Source organism: Heloderma suspectum, chromosome 1 (genome assembly GCF_057233095.1).
Source record: "Heloderma suspectum isolate Gila_16-S chromosome 1, 16-S_ref, whole genome shotgun sequence".
NCBI lineage: Eukaryota > Metazoa > Chordata > Lepidosauria > Squamata > Helodermatidae > Heloderma > Heloderma suspectum.
The window spans coordinates 182,825,953-182,852,841 of record NC_139458.1 but is presented as its reverse complement, the minus strand read 5'-3'; the positions used below and the strand labels follow the sequence as shown (position 1 = coordinate 182,852,841).

General features: G+C 42.1%; 1 protein-coding gene across 3 annotated transcripts in view; it reads left to right on the top strand.

The window, feature by feature from the left end:
• LOC146358470 (sodium channel protein type 2 subunit alpha-like) overlaps positions 1-26,889 on the top strand; it is a 92,348-nt gene that overhangs the window by 9,351 nt on the left and 56,108 nt on the right. The window contains exons 4-11 of one of the 3 annotated variants that reach the window (XM_084811901.1): positions 3,210-3,338; positions 4,016-4,107; positions 5,048-5,296; positions 9,769-9,832; positions 15,381-15,522; positions 15,770-15,976; positions 17,708-17,980; positions 21,344-21,634. In XM_084811901.1, coding sequence (XP_084668027.1) covers positions 3,210-3,338; positions 4,016-4,107; positions 5,048-5,296; positions 9,769-9,832; positions 15,381-15,522; positions 15,770-15,976; positions 17,708-17,980; positions 21,344-21,634 — 1,447 coding nt within the window. Of the gene's footprint in view, positions 1-3,209; positions 3,339-3,821; positions 3,914-4,015; positions 4,108-5,047; positions 5,297-9,768; positions 9,833-15,380; positions 15,523-15,769; positions 15,977-17,707; positions 17,981-21,343; positions 21,686-26,889 lie in introns of all 3 variants that reach the window. The other 2 variants (XM_084811899.1, XM_084811894.1) reach the window with 2 other exon arrangements.

The window sequence follows — 26,889 nt, the reverse complement described above, 5'->3', positions numbered from 1 at the left end:
TGTACATGAGTTAATAAATGCTTTAGTCCATCCAAGGAGTTGGTCCCAGTAATATATCATTAGTATAAGGTTATGGAGATTGAAAGGAAAGAGTAATCGTCTTAATATTCTGTTTCTTTATCTTATGTTATTGTCTATGTCTTATAAGAAACAACCTTGTTCCTTATTAAAGTCCATATTCCCAGCTGCACAAAAACTTGATTTCAGCTGCAGAATCCCCCCCCCCCAGCTGGACTAAATGTGTCCAGCTGCACATTAGAATAAACCCTGGGAAGGCTGCTATGTCATGCGCCTTCAGATCATAACCTGGGATTATTTATCATCAAGTGGCAGAGTTTAATGGTTTCGTTATTTAAATCTTCACCACTAGTGTAAAGCCCATGTTGCCATGGATGCTAGTAGTCTGAGGACTAAACATACTGTTCCTTGACTCCTGCTATGTCAGTCCTCCAGAAGCTGTATGGAGGTTACTTTCCTTCAATGCAACTGAGGACTTTTGGCCCTTGCTTCCTCACACCCATTGCTGCTGAACGACATTTGCTTCTTCGCCTCAGGCCTCAAGCCCACCTCTTTCCCTCTTCCCCCACATTTTAAAACCTGGCTTTTCCTAGGGTCACTTCTTTTCCTCCACACCACCACCTCAGAGCGTTCACCACCGCCTGCACCACCATCCTTGTTGCTAATATGGCCACTCCAAGAGCGGGCTCAACTCGCAAAGCCCGAGGCCCTCCCTCCAACCCTGCCTTTGTGTTTTTCTCCCTGCATGCCTGCACGGTGCAGAGCTATGTGGGAGCTGTACTTCCCTGACTGCCTCAGGCTCCTGGCCAGGGCACAGAAAATACTGTTTGGCAATTAAAGCTTGAGCTTTGAATTTTTTCAAACTTTCAAAATTTTCTGCATGTCTACACTGCTCAAGATTCATTTTTTTAAAAATGAGCAAAATTGGCCTGGAGGTTCTCTAGTAATAAGCATTACACTAACGTTAATGTATTCTTATACAGATACTTTGGTCAGGAGGAGGAGGTATCTTTCAGGATTAGATTCACTTATGTCATAGGGATTTATCAGTTTCCTCCTTCCTGATACGGTGTACAGCAGTGGTCTTCAACTTGTCCAGACCTGAGACCCACCTCTGAGACCCAACTTGCAACATGGGACCCACTTTCACATTTTCACTTTTTGTTTATACAGGGAGTGGGGTGGGGAATCCATACAGCCACAGAAAAGTACTTCTTTGGACCCACATTCTCCAGTGTGTGTGTGGGAAAATATGCACAGCCACACAAATGATGATGACAAAGGTATCCTCAAAGCCACACAGAAAAGCAGTCTTTGGAACCCAGCACCAAGTTGTAAGAGCATCAAAAATCCACCCCTGTGCATCTTGAATAATAATTATGTTAATAATAATAGTAATAATAATATCCTCAGAGGAACTACACAGAAAAGCAATCTTTGGGACCCAGTAGCAACGATTGTAAAAGGACACATTGAGAGATGATAATAATAACATATTATTTTTTACATAACGCTACTAGATGCAGCAGAAGGTACTAATGCATCAACCTGGTTGAAGCTAAACAGGTCTTGGTATGATGGGAGACTGCTTAGGAACATCCCAGATTCACCACTTTGAATTATATGGATGAAAGGCAAGGGATATAAATGTAGCCATTTAAAAAAAAAAATACTAAGCACTACAAATGTGAACGGGGCTCACAGACCCTCAGAAGTACAGAACAGATTGTGCAAGTTATTTGTTCCCTTATGAGAGGAGTCTTATGTTCTACATGAGATGGATAAGGCAGACGGTGAAATGAGCTGATAAATCAATAGAGGAAAAGGGTAATGGAGAGTCTGGTAGTAATGGGGGTATAGTGAAGCTGAGACTACTATGTCTTGTGTAAGGATTCTCTTTTTGAAGGAGAAGAAATGGGTGATAAGGAAGTACTCAGTGCAGGGTAGGGAAGCAGTTTGAGAAGCAGACAACAGGCATGCTGGATGGCAGAGAAGACATGAACGTGGGAGTGAGAGAAAAAGGGAACAAGTATGAAGATCGTGAGAACAAATGGAACCTTGCAGTCTGGATTGTTCCTGTTCAGGATTCAAGCCAGCCAGCTATGCCCTTTTTAGGATACTCCATTACATTCCCCCTCCCCACTGGTTTCCCACCCCCCTCCCCACCAGCAACAGTCACCGTTCCATGCCCTCTGAGCATACTCAGTCCTCGTTGGGCTGTTTCAGATGGGGTTTTCTAAAAATAATTTTTGTACTTCTTCAAACATTGCGGTTTCCCCAAGCCTGCTGATACAGCTTCTGGTGCATGGATGGTGCTGTTGTGGCTACACAAAGACCAGCACTTAGACTCTAAGTCTTAGAGAATGAATTTGCTGTTCGTATATGGGATGGGGAGCAAGAAGATTGATTTTATGATATGTGAAAAGTACCCTATTTGATTACTTATGACTGCTTTGCATGTATCATTTTCCTACAAAATTAAATTGATAAATTGATTGTAGGAATGGGGCCGGCGTGTTCAGGACTGAAGAACTTGTGTGTTTTGCTGCCAGTATGCTTGCTGAGAGGCTGATTTTACACAATCCCAATTTTGTTATGGCAATGCAGAAAATTGGTGATAAAGTACATTATGTCACACAACTTCGGCTGCTGTCTTGATGATTTCTGTGACTAATAAATGGCTCATATATTTTTTGAATATGAGGCAAATGAAGCACCTTTGGGCTAAAGGTATCCATTTAAGGTACAGGAATTCAAAATTAAGTGTTCTGTATAAGCAGAGCTGCTAATAAAATGTTGGTTAATTTAGGGCACAATCCTATGCATGTTTAGACAGAAGAAAGTCCTACATCTTACAGTATTCCCCAGCCAGCTATGCTGGGCATGCTGGGAGTTGTAGGACTTATTTTCTGTCTAAACACACATAGGATTGCGCTCTTAATACTTTATCTTATGCTTATTTGAAGAACACTTATATCTATTTGAACAACATATACACTTCACTGTATATGGCATTTAGTGCAATGTGAGATCAGTTACCCTTTCAAAAGATGCATTTGTTGTTATATATTGGGGGAGAACTATATATGTTATATATTGGGGGAGAACTATATATGTTATATATGTGGGGGAGAACTATATACTAAGCGTCTAAAAAGTAGGTGTGCTTAACTCTATTTGCATGATTTTAGGTACACATTCACTGGAATTTATACCTTTGAATCACTTATAAAAATTCTTGCAAGGGGCTTTTGTTTAGAAGGTTTCACTTTTCTTCGAGACCCATGGAACTGGCTCGACTTCAATGTCATTTTGATGGCGTAAGTGCTTCAACTATTTCAATTTGTTTTACAAGGGCATGAAATTAGTGTCAGTGTGTACCATATTAGGAAGCATGCATTAATTAAAATTGGCAAAAGAATTGCAAGCAGTGAAGTTGCTTTGTTAACACACTTTCCAGTTCTCTATATACAAAAATGCAGAAGTGTATATAATATATTATTTACTTGTTTGTTTACATTTTAGGGATGCTAATTCCATGTCCTGCATTCTTTATATGTACTAGAATGGAAACCATTAGATTTCATGCTACAGTATCCAATTATTGTAGCTCAGCTTTTCAGATCAAAAGTGTGAGTTTCACTTCAATGAAACTTTAACTGCAGGTGGCAATTAGTAAATGTGAATCTATGTTGGTATATTATTGTGAAAGGTGAAATCAGCAAAGTGGTCTTGATGAAAGACCCCAAGTAATTACCTTCAGCTCTGCCTCAATTCTGAATAACTGTGATTTAATTCTACAGGTATGTAACAGAATTTGTAAACCTAGGCAATGTTTCAGCTCTTCGAACTTTCAGAGTATTGAGAGCTTTGAAAACTATTTCTGTAATCCCAGGTAAGAAGCGGAGCGGTTTGACAAAGTGCCAGGCCCCTTGTGTATCTCCAACGGTTTTTTGTGTGTTGTCATTGTGTTTGTGTGTGAACTCCCCTATTACAGATATGTGACAGAGTTTGTGGACCTGGGCAATGTCTCAGCGTTGAGAACATTCAGAGTTCTCCGGGCATTGAAAACAATATCAGTCATTCCAGGTGAGAGCTAGGTTAAACACGGAGGCTGACTTCTTAGTTCCACTGAAGTCAAATTCACATTTTTCTAGCATAAGTCTCACTAATCACTGCTCATGTTACTAAAAGGCAGGAATCAGAAGATCCCTTGTCTTTTCAAATGTAACATTTCTTTTAATTTGCAAAATCAGCCTTTGAGTTTAATGAACAATTGCATGAGACATCTATAGAATACATAGCCTATGCGTTACATTTTGTTTTGAGGTTTGCTTTTTATTGTTGCTCCATTTAAAAATGACAAGTTTTTCCCCCTTTCCACACTGAATAGCTTTAATACTATGGCTTTTGTATTGCCATATATTTTAGCATTTATTGTGTCAAGCTGTAATCTTAAACATACTTACTAGAGAGTAAGCTCCATTGAACATAGTGAGACTTACTAGCAGGTAAACATGCATAGGATTTCACTGCATGGTCAGATCTGAATTAAGTTTTGAAAGCTATTTTTTAAATTAATTGTTTAAATAGACAAAGCAGGGCATCACTTGGGAGCATATTAGTAAATGTCAAACATAGCCTGGGATTTTATTAGCTACCTATTTTTCTTTGGGTTTTTTTAATATGTTTTAAAATGGATTGCGATAGATGAAAATGCAGTTTTTAAGGGGAGAAAAAATAGCGTAAGGGCATTTTTTTCTAAATGCTGTTGTTACATGCAAGCAGTCCATGACTGATAAAACTTCCTGTTTTGCAATAAAATGTGTACATTTAATGAAATGTACACAGTGCATTCATGAACAGACAGTTTTTGCTCTTCATACATTTTCACAAGTGCTGGTGCTGTTCATGAAGCTTTACTGTTTTGCAAACAAGACATTGTTTGCTTTTCTGCATGGCATCTTAGATATTATGGAAGAATGCGTGATACGTCTTAATATGTCCTTCAATCCCTTTCTCCTTGCAGGCCTGAAGACGATTGTGGGAGCCCTCATTCAATCAGTGAAGAAGCTCTCGGATGTCATGATCCTGACTGTGTTTTGTCTGAGTGTATTTGCCCTAATAGGGCTCCAGCTTTTCATGGGGAACTTGAGGCATAAATGCCTCATATGGCCACCAGACAATGTTACTTCTGAGATAAACATAATTTCCTACTTCAACAGCACACTGGGAGCAAATGGTACCTTTGACTGGGAGGAGTACATTGATAATGAAAGTAAGAATGATTGGTACAGCTTGTGTCTGGGTGTGGGTGTGTGTATAATATATTATGAGTTGTATCCAGTTAGTGTCCCTCTACTGATGAAAGGGTCTTTGATGCAGTGGAGGCTTCCATCAGAGGGGGGGGGGGTCTGCAGCTCCCCTACCCCTTGCTGCCCTTGCCTCTACCAATCTGCTCCATAGCATTGGGGAACCCTTTGGAACAGTATGGGAGGTAGTGTGGGGCTATAGAAAGGAGGAATCACCCCAAATTGCCTTCCTCCCCTTTCCTCTGACATCGGCAGAAGTACACCAATTGCATAAGTACACCTTATGCAATTACCAATAAAGCTAAATGGTTTTGTCCAGTGTTAGTCTAACTTAAATCCCATTCATTTCAATGGGTCAACTGTAAATAGGACTAACATTGGATACAACCCAAAATATATAAAGTGCCCTAGTAGTATGCCTGTAAGGGAAATGAAAAAAAATTATAATTCTGTGGGATTAAAGAAAATATTTAATAAAAACAAATAAAGCTAAAATGTTAAATTAGGGATGCACTGTTTAGTGGAGTATGTGGTTACAGTGCAGTCCTATGAATGTCTTCTCAGAAGTAAGTCCCATTTAGTTCAATGGTGCTTATCACAGGTATTTGGTTATAGGTTTGCAGCTGTAGTTTACCTGATTAAAAGCCTTTTGATCAATTTAAAAAAAGCTTATTTCCCATTAATCAGGCTGCAAGTTTCTTTTTACAAAATTTAATTATTATTTTTAAATACAAGTCCTTATAAAAGCTCCTTCTCTCAAGCACAGGAGGGAATGCATCTTCTAAGATGATGCCTGCTGTAATCTAGATGTATCGTCTAAACACAAAAAGTATTTTTCATCTTCAGAACTCTTGTTTTTATTCACAAGCAAACCTAATCAGAGTAATCAATTAACAGCGCAATGCTATTCATGTCTTGTTGTTGTTGTTGTTCAGTCGTTCAGTCGTGTCCGACTCTTCGTGACCCCATGGACCATAGCACGCCAGGCCTTCCTGTCCTGCGCTCTCTCCCGGAGCGTGCTCAAGTTCATATTCATTGCATCTGTGATGCTATCTAGCCATCTCATCCTCTGCCGTCCCCTTCTCCTTTTGCCTTCAGTCTTTCCCAGCGTCAGGGTCTTTTCCAGGGAGTTTTCTCTTCGCATTAGGTGGCCAAAATATTGGAGCTTCAGCTTCATTATCTGTCCTTCCAAAGAGCAGTCAGGGTTGATTTCCTTTAGGATGGACTGATTTGACCTCCTTGCAGTCCAGGGGACTCGTAAGAGTCTTCTCCAGCACCACAGTTCGAAAGCATCAATTCTTCGGCGCTCAGCCTCCCTTATAGTCCAGCTCTCACAGCCATACATTACTACTGGGAAAACCATAGCTTTGATTAGACGGACCTTTGTCGGCAAGGTGATGTCTCTGCTTCTTACTATGCTGTCTAGGTTGGCCATAGCTTTCCTCCCAAGGAGCAAGCGTCTTTTAATTTCATGGCTACAGTCACCGTCTGCGGTGATCTTGGAGCCCAAGAAAGTAAAATCTGTCACTGCTTCCATTTCTTCCCCTTCTATATGCCAGGAAGTGATAGGGGCAGATGCCATGATCTTAGTTTTTTTAATGTTGAGTTTCAAACCAGCTTTTGCACTCTCCTCTTTCACCCTCAACAAGAGGCTCTTGAGATCCTCTTCGCTTTCTGCCATTAGGGTGGTATCGTCTGCATATTGGAGGTTGTTGATAATTCTCCCGGCAATCTTAATTCCGATCTCTGATTCATCCAACCCGGCATTTCTCATTATGTACTCTGCATATAAGTTAAATAAGCAGGGTGACAATATGCAGCCTTGTCGTACTCCTTTCCCAATTTTGAACCAATCGGTTGTTCCATCTCTGGTTCTGACTGTTGCTTCTTGACCCTCGTACAGGTTTCTCAGGAGACAGGTAAGGTGGTCTGGGACTCCCATCACTTTAAGAATTTGCCACAGTTTGTTGTGATCCACACAATCAAAGGCTTTAGCGTAGTCAATGAAGCAGAAATAGACGTTTTTCTGGAATTCTCTTGCTTTCTCCATGATGCAGCGAATGTTGGCGATTTGATCTCTAGTTCCTCTGCCTCTTCTAAACCCAGCTTGTACTTCCGGTAGTTCTCGGTTCGCATACTGCTGAAGCCTAGCTTGTAGGATTTTGAGCATAACCTTGCTGGCATGTGAAATGAGCGCAATTGTGCGGTAGTTTGAACACTCTTTGGCATTGCCCTTCTTTGGAATTGGAATGTAAACTGACCTTTTCCAGTCTTGTGGCCACTGTTGAGTGTTCCAGATTTGTTGGCATATTGAATGCAGCACTTTAACAGCATCATCTTTTAGGATTTTAAATAGCTCGGCTGGAATACTGTCATCTCCGCTAGCTTTGTTGTTACTAATGCTTCCTAAGGCCCACTTGACTTCACTCTCTAGGATGTCCGGCTCAAGTTCAGTGACCGCACTATTATGGCTATCAGGGACATTCAAATCTTTCCTGTATAGTTCTTCTGTGTATTCTTGCCACCTCTTCTTAATCTCATCTGCTTCTGTTAGGTCCCTGCCTTCTTTGTCCTTTATCATGCCCGTCTTTGCACAAAACGTTCCCTTGAGATCTCCAATTTTCTTGAAGAGATCTCTAGTCTTTCCCATTCTGTTGTTTTCCTCGATTTCTTTGCATTGTTCATTGAAGAAGGCCTTCTTGTCTCTCCTTGCTATTCTCTGGAACTCTGCATTCAGTTGGGTATATCTTCCCCTTTCTCCCTTGCTTTTCGCTTCCCTTCTTTCGTGAGCTACTTGTAAAGCCTCATCAGACAGCCACTTGGCTTTCTTGCATTTCTTTTTCTTTGGGACGGATTTCGTTGCTGCCTCCTGAACAATGTTACGGACCTCCGTCCATAGTTCCTCAGGCACTCTGTCTATCAGGTCTAATCCCTGAAATCTATTCCTCACCTCCACTGTATATTCATCAGGGATATGATTTAGGTCATACCTGAAAGGTTTAGTGGTTTTCCCTATGTTCTTCAATTTAAGCCGAAATTTTGCAAGAAGCAGCTCATGATCTGAGCCACAGTCAGCTCCAGGTCTTGTTTTTACTGACTGTATGGAGCTTCTCCATCTTTGGCTGCAAAGGACATAATCAATCTGATTTCGATATTGACCATCTGGTGACGTCCATGTGTACAGTCGCCTCTTGTGCAGTTGGAAAAGAGTGTTTGCTATGATCAGCATGTTCTCTTGGCAAAACTCGATTAGCTTTTGTCCTGCTTCATTTTGTACACCAAGGCCATGCCTGCCTGTTATCCCGGTGATTTCTTGACTTCCTACTTTAGCATTCCAATCCCCTATGATGAAGAGGACATCTTTTTTTGGTGTTAGTTCTAGAAGGTGTTGTAGGTCTTCATAGAACCGATCAACCTCAGCTTCTTCAGCCTCAGTGGTTGGGGCATAGACTTGAATTACTGTGATGTTGAATGGTTTGCCTTGGATTCGTACTGAGATCATTCTGTCATTTTTAAGATTGTACCCCAGTACTGCTTTTCCCACCCTTTTGTTGACTATGAGTGCTACTCCATTTCTTCTAAGGGATTCTTGCCCACAATAGTAGATATGATGGTCACCTGAATTAAATTCGCCCATGCCTGTCCATTTGAGTTCGCTGACTCCCAAGATGTCGATGTTCAATCTTGCCATCTCATGTTTGACCACCTCCAGCTTACCTTGATTCATTGATCTTACATTCCAGGTTCCTAAACAATATTGTTCTTTACAGCATCGGATTTTCTTTTTACCGCCAGACACATCCACAGCTGAGTGTCCTTTCGGGTTTGGCCCAGCCGCTTCACTCTTTCTGGCGCTACTTGGAAATACCCTCTGCTCTTCCCCAGTAGCATATTGGACACCTTCCGACCTGAGGGGCTCATCTTCCGGCGTCATCTCTTTTAGCCTTGTGATACGTTCCATGGGGTTTTCTTGGCAAGAATACTGGAGTGGGTTGCCATTTCCTTCTCCAGTGGACCACATTTTGTCAGAACTCTCTGCTATGACCTGTCCGTCTTGGGTGGCCCTGCACGGCATAGCTTATGGCTTCACTGAGTTACGCAAGCCCCTTCCCCCATTGAGTTCAGTGGGGTTTACTCCCAGAAAACTGGGCATAGGATTGCATCCTAAGATTGAATTGTGTGGCAGTCCTAATGAATATATTACTCTCAATTAATGGAGTACTTCTAACCACTGAGAGCCCAGGTAAATGTGATTTGGATAAACAAGAGATCCGTAGCCATGTGCTTTTTAAAAATAAAATGTTGGATATGTCCGTGTGATTTTTTAAAATGTAATCCTTTGCCTTAATATTCCTTGTTTATAGTTGTATATGGATCTATGTTTAATACCAGCAATGATAGAAAAATAACTTATTTATTCTCTCCCCCCCCCAATCAGATAACTTTTATACTTTGGAAGGACAAAGAGATCCCCTTCTTTGTGGTAACAGCTCAGATGCTGGGTAAGAACTTTAAATAATCCATTGAATTCTCTACAGATGCAGTGAAACTAGAGAACACCAAACCTTTGATCCAGAGCTCCATAAACTCTCCAGCATTCACAACAAGCTTCACACACACATCACTTTGCATGAGTTTTATGAAGTCCTGGCAGTCATGGACGTTCAGTGTGCACATTGGAATGAATGTCCATGCTCTCAAAGTACTGCTAGGCTAGCTAATATCCTCCCAAAATAAATAAGGCATATGCCACTATTTATTACCCTATATTTAAGACAGTGGGTTGGATTCTGACAACTCTGGGCAGTATCCAACGGGGCACTAATGCCCCCACCAATTCCCTTCCGCCCCGCCAATTCCCTTCTGCGAGCAGTGGGTCCCTCCGATTCCGGTGTGCAAGTGGGACCCATTACTCATACAGTGGAGATTTAGCACTTCCTAGAGGAAGCCCCGAAACGAGCGGAAATGGATTGGAACAGGTCGGCGGAGTCCCTTATGTAAGCTCTGCCGACCTGCCCCGTTCCAGAAACGAGTGTTGCCACTTGTTTAAGGTTGCCCCTGGAAGCGCTAAATTGCTGTTGCGCAAGCAGTGGCGTCACTTGCACAATGGAATTGACTGGGGCATAAGCGCACCATTGGATACTGCCCTCTGCTCACCAAATGGAGTAGAACTAGAATCCGGGTCCCCGAAATCCCAGTCCAATTATGACACCACACTGATTCTCACATTTTGCATATTTGTTGTCCTTGCATGTTGCCACTTTCAGCATGGGATGTGGCATGGAGAGCTTCATCTCGAAGAGGAGGAAATGCACCAGGGTCCTTTTGGATTCAACCCATTTAGAATATTATTTCTAGGTTTTATGTATTAGATTAGTGCTGTGCCGAAACCCCATCTGCCCTTTTGCAACCTCTTTGTTTCCCTGCAAAAGAGGTAGTTGTTTTTCTGCCACTTTTGTTGGGATGTTGAGAATTTCGGAGAAATTTCTCAAGGTGCAGGGCTTGAGTGCTTACCTTCCTGGAAGGAGGTGGCAGAGGGCTTTGCATGTGCTCTTTCTTTTACTATCCCCAGCCCCCATTCTGTCCTTGCAGAGCTGAGAGAGGAGTTGTTGTTATTCTTGTTGTTGTTGTTATTGTTATTAAAAGGACTTTAAAGCAAATATTTTAAAGCAAAATAAAAAATGCCCCTCTTGGCTTTCAGGCCCTCAGCAGGCAGCAGCACTGGAAAGCCCTATGGGAGGAAGTCCTGGCTAAGTCCTCCAGGGGGCTTTCCAAGAAGCTCAAGCAGCCAGAGAGGCTGCAAGGCCCGGCGGGGGTGGAGGGAGGTGTGGATAGTAAAAGAAGGCACACACACACCCCTTGGCCACCTCCTGACGATAAGGTAAGCACTCAAGTCCTGCACCCTGAGAAATTTCTCTGAAATTCTCACCCCTTCCCACAATTTTGGGGGGGATTTCTTTTCGCCACTCCTCTCTCCCCAAGGAATGGTCGAAAATAAATAGGTAAAAAAAAAATGGTCACAGTGCTATATCAGATGTTTGATTTTGTATTTAACTTCCTTGATTAATTCACTGAAGGTTGTTGATAGTAGCTGGTGCAAAACTCTGACAAAAGACTCTCACAAAACAAAAAGGCTATTTATGTATATCTCATTTTGGAGGTATATATTGTACAGACAAGTAACTTGGAATTAAGAATATGGACAGACAAGACTAAAAAGGAACAACAATTACCAAGCAATTCCATTGGGGAAGCATGTCTCTACTGCATTTTGATCCTATTAAATTCCCCTTTCATTTTGTGCCAAGTCATCGCTTGAGCAAAATGTTTGCTCAAGAGTCAATTAGAAATAATAAAATAATTGTGCTACAGTAAGTAGGGCTTGCCCTCCAACAGATATTTGCATAGTATTTAATTATTGCGTGAGTATTTTGCCTTGGAAATAATCATGAATGTCCATTATTAATCCAGACGTGTAGCTGTGGCAGTCTGTTGCATAAAAAATGACCAAGACTCGTATAGTAACTTAAAGTCTAACAAATATTATCAGCTGCCTCTGGGGACATAAGGCTTACAACAGAAATAGTCTTACAAAACAAATTTTGCTCTTATTTGTAGGTGCACAACCTCCTTTTAGAGTTAGTCATACTTAGGTCTCATTGAAATCAATGGGACTTAACCTTCTGTCAGCAGGTGGGGTCAAATGCTAAAACAAAATCATGAAAGTTTGGTGCCAGGCCTGCACAATTACTTGTTCCAGGTAGCCCTCAACCATAATGAGGTATGAATAGCCATGTGGTGTTACAGCCCCTCCCCCTAATTTAGTGAAAATTCAATGTCCTTACTTTTATGGTTTGGGGGGTCAATTCTACTGTTGAATTTTATTGTGTAAACTGTTTTTATTGTTGTACATCGCCCAGAGTGGCTGGGTGACCGGCCAGATGGGCGATTAATAAATTTAATAAATAAATAAATAATAAATAAAATACCCCTACTGGAATTACTGGGGCAACTGAAAAACTGTAACATAAGGTGTTAGGGGTCACAGTGACCCCAGCAGATGCTGCTTAGAGTTATTAGTTACGCATTATGTCTACAAATGCTCATCACAGAACCTGTTCTATTCATTTTGTATGAGAAAGGAGTGTAGAGGGTAAGAAACCAGTATTTTGTCTATCCTCATAATAGATAAATTACTCACTTTCCTTAATATTGCCACAAATGGTATCGGGGTCCATAGTGCCGCACACATTTACAGAACCCTTTTACAAATTTGAATTTTTCAAACATTCCCTCACCCCATTGGATTATTCCTTGTGATCCAAGAAAACATTTTTTTAAACTCACACCTGTTATTTTGTGCAAAAAGCAAAATCAGGCTTTGGGGGTCATTTTGGCCCCAACTGCAGGACCTTCCCAGAATACTTCTTACTATATAAAAGTGGTATAATTGAAGAACAATTTCTACCATTCATTGAACGGTGTCCATTAAGGCAGGATATGTCATCCAAACCCACAAAGTATGACATAAAATTTTGGCTGTGTTCCATCTCCAAAACTTCACATACTTATCATGCTAACTTATATAAGGGTGCCCTAATATATACAAGGGTGCCCCAGCACGGTGGCTGATAACCTAAATATATGTATAGCTTAACTATAACAACTGATAACTTTTTCACTGATATGCCACTAGCCAGGGCATCCAAGAAAAACCTTGCTCGGGTTGACACATAATAAAGAGCTTTTCTAGACAAGGCTTTTATTGTGCACTTGTCATTCCTCACTCACAGTTGTTTATGGGTGCTTTAAATGATGTCACTGTCCCATTTCAAGGGGAGCAAGGAAAATCCAGTATTTTTTGCCAAAGCGAAACAAAGCACAAATCCCCATTAGTGTAATTGCACTGTTACGCTATACCACAGCACAACCTAGAGGTTATGTAGCGGAAAGTACGGAAAAGCAGGAAAGAAAAATAACTTCATGTAGAGCTCCGATCTTAATTCTGCAACAAAACTAGAAGTAGAAACAGAGGGTTAAACAGCCTCATCGAGAAAAGTTCAAAAGGATTTGACACTTGTTACATACCAAAGAAATGACAATTATTCTCCTTTCTTCTGTGCCTAAAGATGTAGCAGGCTGAATCTACACATAGAAGTTATACTGTTATCATACCGTTATCATAACTATTGGTACGCATAACACCAATGGGCACCAGTAGTTATGATAACGGTATGATAACAGTATAACTGCTATGTGGAGATTCAGCCGCAATCTCAGATAACAAATCCAATCCTAAGATCATTATTTTAATAGGACTAAAATAGGGTGCAGACATCTGTGACAAGATGGTCTCTGCATACACTTTCAAATGCATTTATTTATTTACAACACTGTTCTGGTATGTCACCTGAACAGAAAGTTCTTTGAGTAAACATAAAAAAAACAAACAGTGGCCAATTTTTTAAATATACCAGGCATTACCTTTTTAAGTGCCTACAATGTATGGAAGCTGAACAACGCACCATGGTCTGAACTTTCCAAAAGATGTCTCTTCCTAGTAGATTTGTGTCTAGTGTTATTCACACCCTGGATGGGGTCTAGGGACCTAGGCAGCTTGCAAGGGACATCGAGAGAGGCAAAATCAGAATGGGTAGGGTCTTCCAGGAGAGGCACCAAGAGAAGGAACAGGTGTCATCTCTGCAGTCAACACCATGACATAAAATTGCAGCGATTATGAGCTTTGTGTAACTGTTTTGTCTGCCTGCTCATGCAGTTGTGAAATGTGGTGACTACGCATACGTCCCCTCAAGTAGGGTATGCTATGGTTGCAAGGGTATTGTAGAGTGTGAAAAAGTACAGAAAAGGGCAATTAAAATGATCAAGGGTGTTGGAGCAACTCCCCTGTGAGGAAAGGTTGCAACGTCTGGGACTGTTTAGCTAGAAAAAAGGCAAGTAAAGGGAAATATGGTAAAGGTGTACAAAATTATGCATAGTGTGGAAGGGGTGGGGAGAGATATATTTTTCTCCCTCTCATAATACTAGAACCTGGGGTCATCCCATGAAGCTGCTTTGTGGGAGATTCAGGACAGATAAAATGAAATACTCCTTCACAGAGTGTGTAGCTGAACTATCTAATTAAAAGATGTAGTGATGGCCACCAATTTGGATGGCTTTAAAAGGGGATTAGGCAGGTTCATGGAGGATAAGGTTATTAATGGCTACTAGTCATAATGGATGTATATTACTGGGGAACATGAGCGGGACGGTGCTGTGGCGCTCATGCCCTGCTTGTGGGTTTCCCACAGGCAGCTGGTGAGCCACTGTGTGAACAGAATGCTGGACAAGATGGACCTTTGGTCTGATCCAGCAGGGCTCTTCTTATGTTCTTATTGGTGGTTGTTGCTACCAGTAATTCATAACTCATGACTGTCGCACTGTTACACTTGTGCAACTGCCATTTTTGGTGGGAAGGCATGATATACGTATATTAAATAAATAAATAAACAAACAAACAAACGAGCTGTTATAATTATGTGACATGTATGTTAGAGGCACAATGTGTTGTTTTTAGTTTTAAAAACTCTGGGGCCAGACTCCACGTACCATTTGTGTAAGCTTTTGTACTTTACATTGTGGGGTATTATTGACCCAATGACTAACGTGAAACTATGTTGTTCTATTGGAAAAGGGAAGGTCTCAATAAAAGCGTGATTTTTTAAACTTGCAAATGGTATCATACTTAATAACACCCATGAGGTATTTTGTGTGTATGGTTTTTTGGGGATACGTTTGACCCCAATCCCAGATTTTTTTTTCTATTGATGGAGGTTTAAGTTAGTAATGACTCACATTTTTCATTGATTTCAGTGGGACCTAAGTCCGACTAACTTGGTAGGGACCCAGCTCTGTAACTTTATTGCACAATGAGAATAATTGCTTAGAAAATCAAACAGTTTGGATTAGAATAAAAATGTAACTTTGGAAATATCACAAAATGCAAGTGGAAGAAATGTTACATCATGTCTAATATGATTTACTTTTTCATAGCCAATGTCCGGAAGGATATATGTGTGTCAAAGCTGGTAGAAATCCCAACTATGGCTACACAAGCTTTGATACCTTCAGCTGGGCCTTCTTGTCACTCTTTCGGCTGATGACTCAGGACTACTGGGAAAATCTTTACCAACTGGTGAGAATTGTCATGAAACAAGCTTAGTATGTGTGATAATAAAACAGAGATGTGATTTTTGCTGGCCATCTGATTACTATGATTTTTTAATCCAGCCAGCAACTTTAAACTATTATTCATGCATCTTTGGTATGTCACTACATTTTTAAGATGATGAATAGGCAAGGCAATATTGTTAGTAAATGCTAAGAAAATCAAATGGATGAGACTTTTTTTTCCCCTTCCCCCTGCCCCCCCAACCCCCTAGACATTACGAGCGGCTGGCAAAACGTACATGATCTTTTTTGTTCTGGTGATTTTCCTGGGCTCTTTCTACCTGATCAACCTGATCCTGGCTGTTGTCGCCATGGCCTACGAAGAGCAGAATCAAGCCACCATGGAAGAGGCGGAGCAGAAAGAGGCGGAGTTTCAGCAGATGCTGGAACAGCTGAAAAAACAACAAGAAGAAGCTCAGGTAGCTTTCTTTTGGAAAATGTACTTCTAAGTCTGCTGAAATGCACTGCCATAAATCATATCGATGTTCCAGTATGTGATGCACAAAATACAGCACCAAGGTCAGGTTGGCACTGTTGGGCCAAAAAGGGGGGCTCACTGCTGACTCCCAGAGCTCTTTGGCCTCCTGCTTTTCTTGCCTTTGCCACCCACTGGCCTGCTCTCTCTCTTTTTCTGTCTCATTGAGGGGGATAGCAAGAGCAACTGACGGCAGCAGGGAGGAAAAGCAGAAAGTGCCGCTGCCAACTCACAAGCCTGCCCTTTCCCTCTGGGTCGCAGAGGGAAAGCAAGTAGGTGATGGTTACAGGGGAGAAGGAGGGGGCCCACAGGGGACATCTTGCCCCCAAATATGGAGCTGCCACTGATAACAACCTCTGTAAAGGTCACAGAGTAACAGTTCTACTACTACTACCTGCTGCTGCTGTTAAAATATTTATTTAGCATCACGTGTATACCTAGCATTGAGGCTTTATTCCAAAACGCATCTTTTCTCTATGACTCCTCTCCTAAAATCTGACTGCCTCATGCCCCTCACCAAGGCAACCTTTTAAGAGGATTCCACTGGTCCGGACAGTCCTCCCAAGAGTAGTGGAGCCTGCATAGTCTGGCTGGAGTACATCCACCTGCCTTCCCAACTTTCAAAGCTAAGCCCTATTCTCATTGCGCATGCGCGCGCGCGCACACACACACATATTTCTGTGTATGTGTGTTCTCATTGTATATCACATGTGGAAGAGGAGTGGGATTGTACCCACTGAGCCTGCTCTCGGCTTCTGTATATCTGCTACGCTGATCCCCGGCGTTTCCGTACTTGGTGGAAGGTGAGAATGGGCTCCATATGGATCCAAGTGTACGTATGATGGGTAACGCTGATGTGATTAGGGTTCCTGAGGTCGCGCACAGAGCCTGGTCTCACCTTCCACCAGGTGTGTGGAGGGCAGCCTGGCACTAGCGTACATGCAGCAGTTGAAGGCAGGGCAAGCAGGTGTGATCCCGCTTCTTCTCCTTGCATTCAGAGAATGCGTGGAAATGCAGGTGAGAATAGTCTGCCGAAGGGTCCTGGGAGCCTGCAGTGGCACTCCTGAAGCCCTAAAATTATCCCATGTTCTCCCTCCTACCTCACTGAACATCACCCCACAATATGAAAGGAGGCCTACAAGAGGAGAACGCTTATGATTAGGATCCATTGGCCCTCAGAATGTTGCACTAGTGATTTTTAAAATTGTTCTTCTTAAGGTGCCATCTCCTATCGGAGTTAGCTATCGTTACAGCTATTTTTGTTTTTGATGGCGCTGCTCTGAATAATTGTATAGAAGATTTTTTTAAATAGTAGGATGGAATTGGCTGGTGAATTGCAGAAACCTTCTGCATGGGCTGATGGCTAATGCCTCACAAGGTGAACGGGGGTTAGCGGCCTCTAGGTCAGAATATAGGAAGTGCAGCAGGCAGGCAAAATTCCATTGAATGCAACCGTATTAAAAACTTTACAGACAGCTGAGGTCTACCACATTTTCCGAGAACTGCACTCCCTTCTTTTTTAATTTAATTTCAGATGAGGGGGCACTAATGATTGGCATTAGTACTTAATTGCTTTGTGACTGTGTACCCTTGGACAAAATAATGAATTTCTCTACGATTATGATTAATGTGGTAATCCAACTAATGTTAATTACCTGACACTGTAACACAACAGACAACAGCAGCTGTGGCAGCAGCATCAGTTGCATCAAGAGATTTCAGCGGCGTGGGTGGACTGGGGGAGCTCTTGGAAAGTTCTTCAGAGGCATCTAAATTAAGCTCAAAGAGTGCTAAAGAAAGAAGAAACAAACGTAAAAAAAGAAGACAGAAGGAGCTTTCAGAAGCAGAAGACAGGGGGGAAGAGGAACAATTTCCTAAATCTGAATCAGAAGACAGCATCAGGAGAGGAGGTCACTTGTCCTATGAAAAGAGGACTTTGACTCACCAGGTACTCTGCAACTTGAATGTAAACTTTGTGATTCCAGTTTCAAGGTAGATTTTTCATGTATATTCCAAGAAACTAAGAACAGAGAATGATTGTTATATGGAATGGAGCAGAGTCTTTTTCATGGCGGCACCACCACATCTGTGGAATCTCTTTTATCAGGGTATGCAAATAGGGATTGTTTTTTTCACAGTGGCTCCCATTGAATTCTATGTGACAAAATAAAAAAGACTGCAAGCTGGGAAACAGTTGAGGGGCATAAAGCCTTAAGATACTGGAATCACCAAAGGCAGGGTGAGGGGGAAGGTTTGGCCCTTACCTCAGTGATGTCCCAGAGTACATATTTTTACTCTGTCCCAGAATGGTGCCACTTGGGGGCATATGTGTGCTGGAGTCGAAGCCTTTTCCAAAAGTGAAAATGACCCCATTGGGGGAGTGCTGCCTCTCCTCTCACTCCTAAATGCAGCGGCAGGGTTACAGGGAGGGGGCAATATGCTTCTGATAATCCCCCAGCCAGAATTCAAAAAGCCTCTTTAATGAAAATAGAAACATACATCTCTGCAGGTGTGTTTGAAGTATAGGGGGGAGAGAGTTTAGGAGACAGGCATCTGGTGTATATGGATTTATTTTATTTGTTATTTACATAAATGGATAAAATGGAGAGGAGGGAATGATGTAAGCCTCCTTGGGTTCCTTGCAAGAGGAAGAAAAGGTGGGATAGAAACGTAACAGTAAATAATATTTTTACCCTGCCTTTTGGGGATAACTCATATTTGAAATATCTTGTTCTCAATAAAACATACTTTTCTGTACCGGCAGGTGTCCTTCCGTACCTGCAATTGGCTTCTTCCCACTTTTTCTTCCTCACCTTTCAGTCCAGACACCCCCCAAGGCAGTTTACTATGATTAAAAACCACCACTGCATCCAAGAGCCAGTCCTGGTCAAGCACGGTGATGCCTGACTCAGATGTAACAGAGAAATAGAGCTAGGTGCAGTCCCATGCATACTGATGACACCTTGGCCAGCATCTTCATAGAGATGTTTAAAAGTGCTGGTGACAGGAGTGTGCCCTGTGGCACTCTACACCACAATTGCCAGGGGGACAAGACACAATCCCTCAATGCCACTCTCTGGGACCAACCCTGCAGGTAGCCTTCCAGGAGAATACTATAGTCAATGGAATCAAAAGTCACTGAGAGATCAAGGAGAAGAGGGTCACAGTCCCCCTGTCCCTCTCCCAAGTAAGGTCATCCATCAGGCCGATTCCATCCCCAAACCAGGTCTGAACCCAGATTGAAATATATTCTCTTTAGTGATATAAAACCATAGAGATGTAAACAGTATTTTTCATACAAATGTGGGAATAGCATAAATGGACATGTTCAACTGCAGTTAGCAGCACCAGGCCCAGCCTATCTCAAGGAGTGCCTCCAGCAACACCAGACAGGCCGCTTAACAAGATCAGCCTTGGATGGCCTTCTCTCTATCCCATCAGCCAGGACAGCTAGACTGGTGGGGATGAGGGAGAGGGCCTTTTCTGTGGTGGCCCCCACTCTGTGGAACTCCCTCCCTAAGGAACTCCATCATGCCCCCTCTTTAATGAGCTTCTGCCGTGCATTAAAAACGTGGTTGTTCAGGCAGGCATTTGGGGTGGGTTAGGGTATTTTAGAAAATGTTTTTATTGTAGAATTGTATTGTTTTACACTGTTTTATTATATGTTGTACATCGCCCAGAGTGGCTGGGTGACCAGCCAGATGGGTGATTAATACATTTAATAAATAAATAAAGTGAAATTCTTTAAAGCCAAAGCTTAAATATTTACATGAAACAAACACGGTATGTTATGGGTAGATGCAATGAAAGTAGGTAAAGTCTAGGAGATAGTTGTCCATCATAATTTGTCAGTATTTATTAGAATGACAGAAAAAAACTGCCTCTCCTTTATGAACCATTATTTACTTATTTGAGAAATTTATGTCCCACCTTTCTTATAAACAAGCACTCAAAGTTGAGGGCATGTGCTATTATTGACCTACATGTCAAAATGACATTGTTAAGCAATGATCTTTAAAGCATATATTTCAGGGTACCCTTTGAACCAACAGGAAAGCCCATCCAACTAGTCCAGAGTTTAAAGTTACCAGATCTGAAAGCAGGAGTAATAAATCTTTACATAGGGATTGGGTTTGTTTTTTCGGCACTGGTGATGGCTTTATTCATTCATGAGTGCTGCTAATGAAATATGCAGTGAGGGAGCAAAAGATTCCATTAAGGAGTTTCTTTAATGCAATTAAATAAAAGGACGGCCAGCAAAAATTGATTTTTCCTGTCCTCAGTGGCAAAGTCACCATCATCAGGACTCCTGTGACTGCTGAACATCACTGAAAGCATTAATTGATGAGGCAGCATGATTAATAAATGGTGGATTAATTGCAGAGCTCTGGTTAAATGGATCTAGTTATTGGGCTTCCACCATGACTGTAGGCTCCGGCTCATGCTTGGAATGCCCCTCTTGAGAATATTGCTGGGTGGGTCATGACTATGGATCAGAAAGTGGTTGAGGGAATTTTGCAACAGCATGGTTTGTTGCCGACTAATGTCGTATTGTATGATGGGTCAGAGAAGAGCTGAGTCATCCTGGGTTGTGAGAAATTGTGTCAAAAGTGTAATAAGGAGCTCGTAGCATAATAATATGCAGACTATATATACCCTGCCTTCCTTTCCCAGTGGAAACTGTTGGAGAAACAATGATGTTAGGAAGCATTGTAGGAACACAGGATATACCAGAGCAAACTATTTTCCCATCGAGCCTAGTATCATCTTCTCTGACTGACAGTGGCACTTCAGTGTCTCGGGCAGAGAAGGGTCTTTCACATTGCTTGCTACCTGCTCCATTTAGCTGGGAACACTGGGGATTGAACCTGGGACATGCAAAGCAAGTGCTCTACTGCTGAGCTGCAGTCTCTCCCCAGGCCAGAGGAAGTCTGGGTCTGTGGGACAAACTGAAAAGATGTACTGCTACTAAATCTAATACACTCCTGATACTGCATGCTTGTGAACAATCCTACAGAAGATCTGTTAGTAAATGGTTTACAGCTCACACTTCTAATTCATGAAGGGTGCAATCCTATGCATCTTTAGATAGAAAAAGGCCTGCAGCTCCCAGCATTCCCCGCCCAGCCATGCTGGGAACTGTGGGATTTTTTTTTCTATTTAAACATGCATAAAATTGCACCCTAAACTGTTGTGGTTGGACAAAAGCACCCTTAAATATTAAATAGGGCGATAAGTCAATGCCCCTGCCCTTTAAAGGCATGAATAGGTTCAAATGCTAACTGTGTTCTTGTATTTTATCCCCCTACAGTCTTTGTTGAGCCTTCGTGGCTCCTTGTTTTCTCCAAGGCGCAATAGCAGAACGAGTATTTTCAGCTTCAGAGGTCGAGCAAAAGATATAGGATCGGAAAACGACTTTGCTGATGATGAGCACAGCACTCTTGAAGACAATGAGAGCAGAAGAGATTCCCTTTTTGTTCCAAACAGACACAACAGCGAACGCCGCAACAGTAACACCAGTCAAGCAAGTCTGTCATCAAAGATGGTGCCCCCACTTCCAGCAAATGGGAAGATGCATAGCACAGTGGATTGCAATGGTGTCGTTTCCTTAATGGGAGGACTCCCTTCACCCACTGGACAGCTTCTGCCAGAGGTGAGAAATAATCATTTTGAGTTCTAGCCTCGCTTATTCCAAGTTAAAATGTTTAACATAATGAGTCACCTTTTCTATTACAGCACAGTTCCAACACCCATGACATTGTTTAGGTTACCTTCAGGTATTTTAAAAATACACCTTTTATTTAAAAAAAAAAATAAAGTGTGAATATGGCAAAATCTCTGACATACTTGCCAGAGAGCCATTATTGGCTACAGCTTCCTGTGTAGTGCACACTGTATTGGAAGCATCATGTTTGAAATGGCCCTACGTCTTCTTTTGGGGGGATTCTCTTGTTATCAAGAGAATAACTAGCATCTGACTAGCTAGTAATTTTTTTCCCAGTAGACACTGCCCGGGTCCCAAAGCATCTCGCAACTAACTTTGTGTGCCTAAGGGGACTTTGGGCTTTTTGTATGTCAAACAGCATCCACCCACTCTACACAGCAAGCTACTTCTGAAACTGCAGGGACTTTCAAAAGCATTGACTCATCAGCTTTAAAATTAACAAATGCTTAGCAAATCCTCCCAAACCAAACAGTAAAGTAAAATGTGCTAATGGCAAACTCATTGTCTGAGTGCTGAACCTTATGTAGCTGAAAAGGCACCATCCACGCACAAGAAGTAAGTATCAGCATGTTTGGGGGAATCATAGAATCATAGAATAGTAGGGTTGGAAGGGGCCTACAAGGCCATCAAGTCCAACCCCCTGCTCAGTGCAGGAATCCAAGTCAGAGCATCCCTGACAGATGGCTGTCCAGCCTCGTCTTGAAGGCCTCCAGTGTGGGAGAGCCCACCACCTCCCCAGGTAATTGGTTCCATTGTCGTATTGCTCTTACAGTCAGGAAGTTTTTCCTGATGTTCAGCCGGAACCTGGCTTCCTGTAACTTGAGCCCATTATTCTGTGTCCTGCATTCTGGGATGATCAAGAAGAGATCCTGGCCTTCTTCTCTGTGACAACCTTTCAAGTACTTGAAGAGTGCTATCATAACTCCCCTCAGTCTTCTCTTCTCAAGGCTAAACATGCCCAGTTCTTTCAGTCTCTCTTCATAGGGCTTTGTTTCCAGTCCCCTGATCATCTTTGTTGCCCTCCTCTGAACCCTCTCCAGCTTGTCTGCATCCTTTTTAAAGTGTGGTGCCCAGAACTGGACACAGTCCTCCAGATGAGGCCTAACCAGTGTTGAGTAGAGGGGAACTAGTACTTCCCGGGATTTGGAAGCTATGCTTCTATGAATGCAGCCCAAAATAGCATTTGCCTTTTTTGCAGCCACATCACATGGTTGGCTCATATTCAGCTTGTGATCGACAACAATTCCAAGATCCTTCTCGCTTGTAGTGTGGTTGAGCCACGTATCCCCCATCTTGTAACTGTGCATTTGGTTTCTTTTTCCTAGGTGCAGAACTTGGCATTTATCCCTAGTAAATGTCATTCTGTTGTTTTCTGCCCAGCGCTCCAATCTATCCAGATCACTTTGAATTTTGTTTCTGTCTTCCAAAGTATTAGCTATCCCGCCCAATTTTGTGTCATCTGCAAATTTGATCAGCATTCCCTGCACCTCCTCCTCCAAGTCATTAATAAAAATGTTGACGAGCACTAGGCCCAGGACTGAGCCCTGCGGTACTCTACTCGTTACCTCTCCCCAGTTTGAGAAGGTCCCATTGATAAGCACTCTTTGAGTCCGATTCTGTAGCCAACTGTGGATCTACTGGATCATTGTTTCATCTAGCCCACTTTGAGCTAGTTCGCTGATCAGGATACCATGGGGCACTTTGTTGAAAGCTTTGTTGAAGTCGAGGTATATGATGTCTACAGCATTCCTACTGTTGCAGAACCCAGAGTCAGAGAGACCACGGAGTGAAGGAAAAAGAGATTCTTTATTTAACGCGCGGGCTTAAGGCTGGAATCGTTTCCAAAGAGCCAGAAGCCCCGATTTACATTAGCACATTGGTTTTATAGACATTGTGACACATATGAAACGGCTCCTCCTCCCCCTCCCGCATGGGGTTGCAATCCTCAACATTTTTTCTCTTAGCACTATTGTTTATAATACAAGAACTGGGTTATAGGGTAGCCATGATAAGGAGAGAACAGCAGAGAACAAGATACACAATTGTATGACCTTTGACAAGATAAGGAATTCCTGTGTCTCGTCAGCTTACAACAATATATTCAAGGGAGAAAGAGCTCAGCAAGAACATGAAGCATGAGACTGCATGAGGCTACTTAGTCTGACCCCCGATATGGCTGCTACATTCCCCCCTTAAATGCATAATTTCATTACAATTATAGCATTTCTGATAACTATACAAAGCTTTTTGTGACATACATATTACTTAGCCTCTTGTTGGGCTATTAGAGCATAGAGGGCAGCAGTTTTACTAGCTGAGACATAAAACAGATTGGTTAAACAGCGCATAAGACAAGGAACGCAGAGACATAACAGAACTTTTATGAACAATACTGGTAGAATTAGGATGAACAATGCTTTTAAGCCAGCTAAGATCTGGAAGCCAAGGGGTTAACTAATTGAGCTAATTGTTTTGTCTTATTGTTTTGTTAGCTACTATATTGTGCAGCTTGTTGATCTGTTCATCTACAGCATTGCCATTATTAGTTAAGTTAAAACAACAGAGCTTTTGGTGTGTCTCACAACTTAAATGATGAAGAAGGAAGAGGTAATCTATACCAGCTCTATTTTCTAGAACTGCACCTCTTAGATCACGCAACTCTTTATTTAACAATGACAATGCTCGTGAGGTGGCATTTATGCTTTTGGCTAAGCTGCAAGCTAACCAGTTGTTCTTTAGACCATTAGCCAAGGCTAAACCTGGAACCCCAACTAGTGACATTGCTAAGGCCAATTTTTCTGAGTCAGAATATAACTGCACATGACTATTACAATTTTTAGTTAGTTGGAGTGCTCGAGGCTGCCGTTGACGGATTTTCTCGGGCTACAGGGGAAGAATTGGCACCAGTTCAATTGGCGGCTGAGGCAACATGGGTGGTTATCAGACAAGTTGGCAGGAATGAATGACCAAGTGCGGGAATTACATGTCTAAAACTATCCATGAGGCAAAAGTATGTGGGCATCATTAAAAGATATGTTTTGAATTTTATTTCAGTGGAAGGGGGCCAGGGATAGCTTTATATTTTCTGGAAAATTTTTGACAATTAAGCATTCGTGCACACGTAGCATTTGTTTCAGCAATGATGGGGGTGCGTAGAGTGAACTCTGTAGGGGGTAGGATCTTTGCAACTACGCCCCAATTAGCATTTTGGGAATAAGTTAAACTTACACCATAAACTCTTAACATGGTATCTTTTTGAATGTTCCCAGGATGTCTACAGACAGGTATTAGGCAAGAGCTAATAAGCCTGTTTGCAGGTATACCTCTTGGCAAACAAAAATGTTTTACTCTCGTGATGTTAGCCAGGTGAAGCCAGTAATTATCAGCAAATCACTGGGACAAACTTCTTTTTCCAGGGGCAGACCCCCCTTTTTGCACCTTATTAAGGAAACACAATGCAACACTACTAACACTACAACACGCATGTTTGATCTTCTTTGGGATCTGACCGTACGCTGGGCAGCTATTCACCTGGCAAGCTGCAGTAGGGTCTAGTCCCCTTCTTCAATTCTCCAGTTGCAGGTCTGACCGTACGCAGGGGGACAGTTTCCCGGTGTGTCCACAGTAAGGTCTAGCCTGAGTCTTCTTACTGCTTTTTCAGAATGATTTTTAAAGGATTTTCAGGATTTCTGTTTACAGTCTACTCTCCCCCTCTCGCTCTCTTGACTCGTGTCCAATGTATCTAGGGTTTAACTCTAGCTGCTTTCATAGCTGCGGGGGTGGAAAGTATGACAGTTCTGAGTTCTTTCCATCTGGGAGTCAAAGGGTTATTTTTCCCTCTTTAACTCATACTTTAACTCTTGGTTGGAAAGGATGAACTTCTGTGATGGGAATGGCTTATTTTTTTAAGACAAAGCGACGCTGGGCTTGAAGAACTTTGCTCAGTGTTTGAACTTCTTGTTTAAGGCTAACGTTTGCTTGCTTTTGATGCCACTCCAGTGTCAATCATGAAGTCAATGTCACTGCCTCTCACAGTCAATGTCACGGCCCCTCTCAAGCTGTCTCCCTCTTCGCCCATTCTGGCCCCTTTGGTTTTCTCCTTTGTGTATTTGATTTATTTTATTTGGGCATTCATGCCACTAATGTCCATCTTGTCCACACTGGGCACACTGGTTCTTTTTTTAAGAATCTTCTGCCTCTGCTGGGTCTTCTTTTCTTCTTTCATCCATGTCTTCTTGGGCCTCTGGGTTGAGGGAGGTATACTGGCGATAGGCATTTGAAAGACGCTCCAAGTACGCTCTGGGGCCTCGGTGGCACCTTGCAGCACTTTAGACACTTTGGTCATATTAACTGACTTCTTCATACCTGCTTTCATGGCTTCTAACAGCAGGGTTTGATACTGGGTGAGGCGCTCTAGCCCCACTTGTGTTTTGGGATTCCAGCGGGGGGGGGGGTACTTACAAGGAGAATTTATTGGGTAACTTACAGCACACAGGCGTACTTAATGGTTGGATCAGACAGCTTCTCTGAACCACGAGCTATTGGGCTAAATGGGTTTTATACCATACATGTTACCCATGAGGCAGCACAACACTAGCAAGCATTTTCAGCATAGGCTAGAAGTGTTTGGTTCTCAGGCACAGCTTCCTGTAAACAATTTCGCTTCTCAGAGTGCTTGATAACACTTTTATTTATTAGTATGGGAAGACAAATTTTTTCTCTTTTTTTTGCTTTCTTTTTCTTTGCTGATCTGCCTGTATTGCAGATCATGTTTCAAACTTTTTACACAAAACTTTCTGCTCCATGCACCAGCCTTGTCTCTTTATTTGTCTTTTTCAAGTTAAACTTACTTAAACCTTTCTGCCTTACACTAGTCCCAATGACACACATTTGGGATAGGCTCTTCTTCTCCTTCTAGTTACATTTTCTTTATCTTAAAGAACTATTACATTATTGTGGCTACTTTATTCCAGGTAATAAGCTCCAGGCACAATCAGCTGCTTTTAATTTACCCTGGGGGCAACTATGGCCACGCTTCTTTTTTACAAATGTTTTTTCTTTGCCTTTTGCCTTTTCTTTTTCTCTCTTCTCTATCTGTCTTCTACTTTCTCTATTTTTTCTTTTCTACTTGC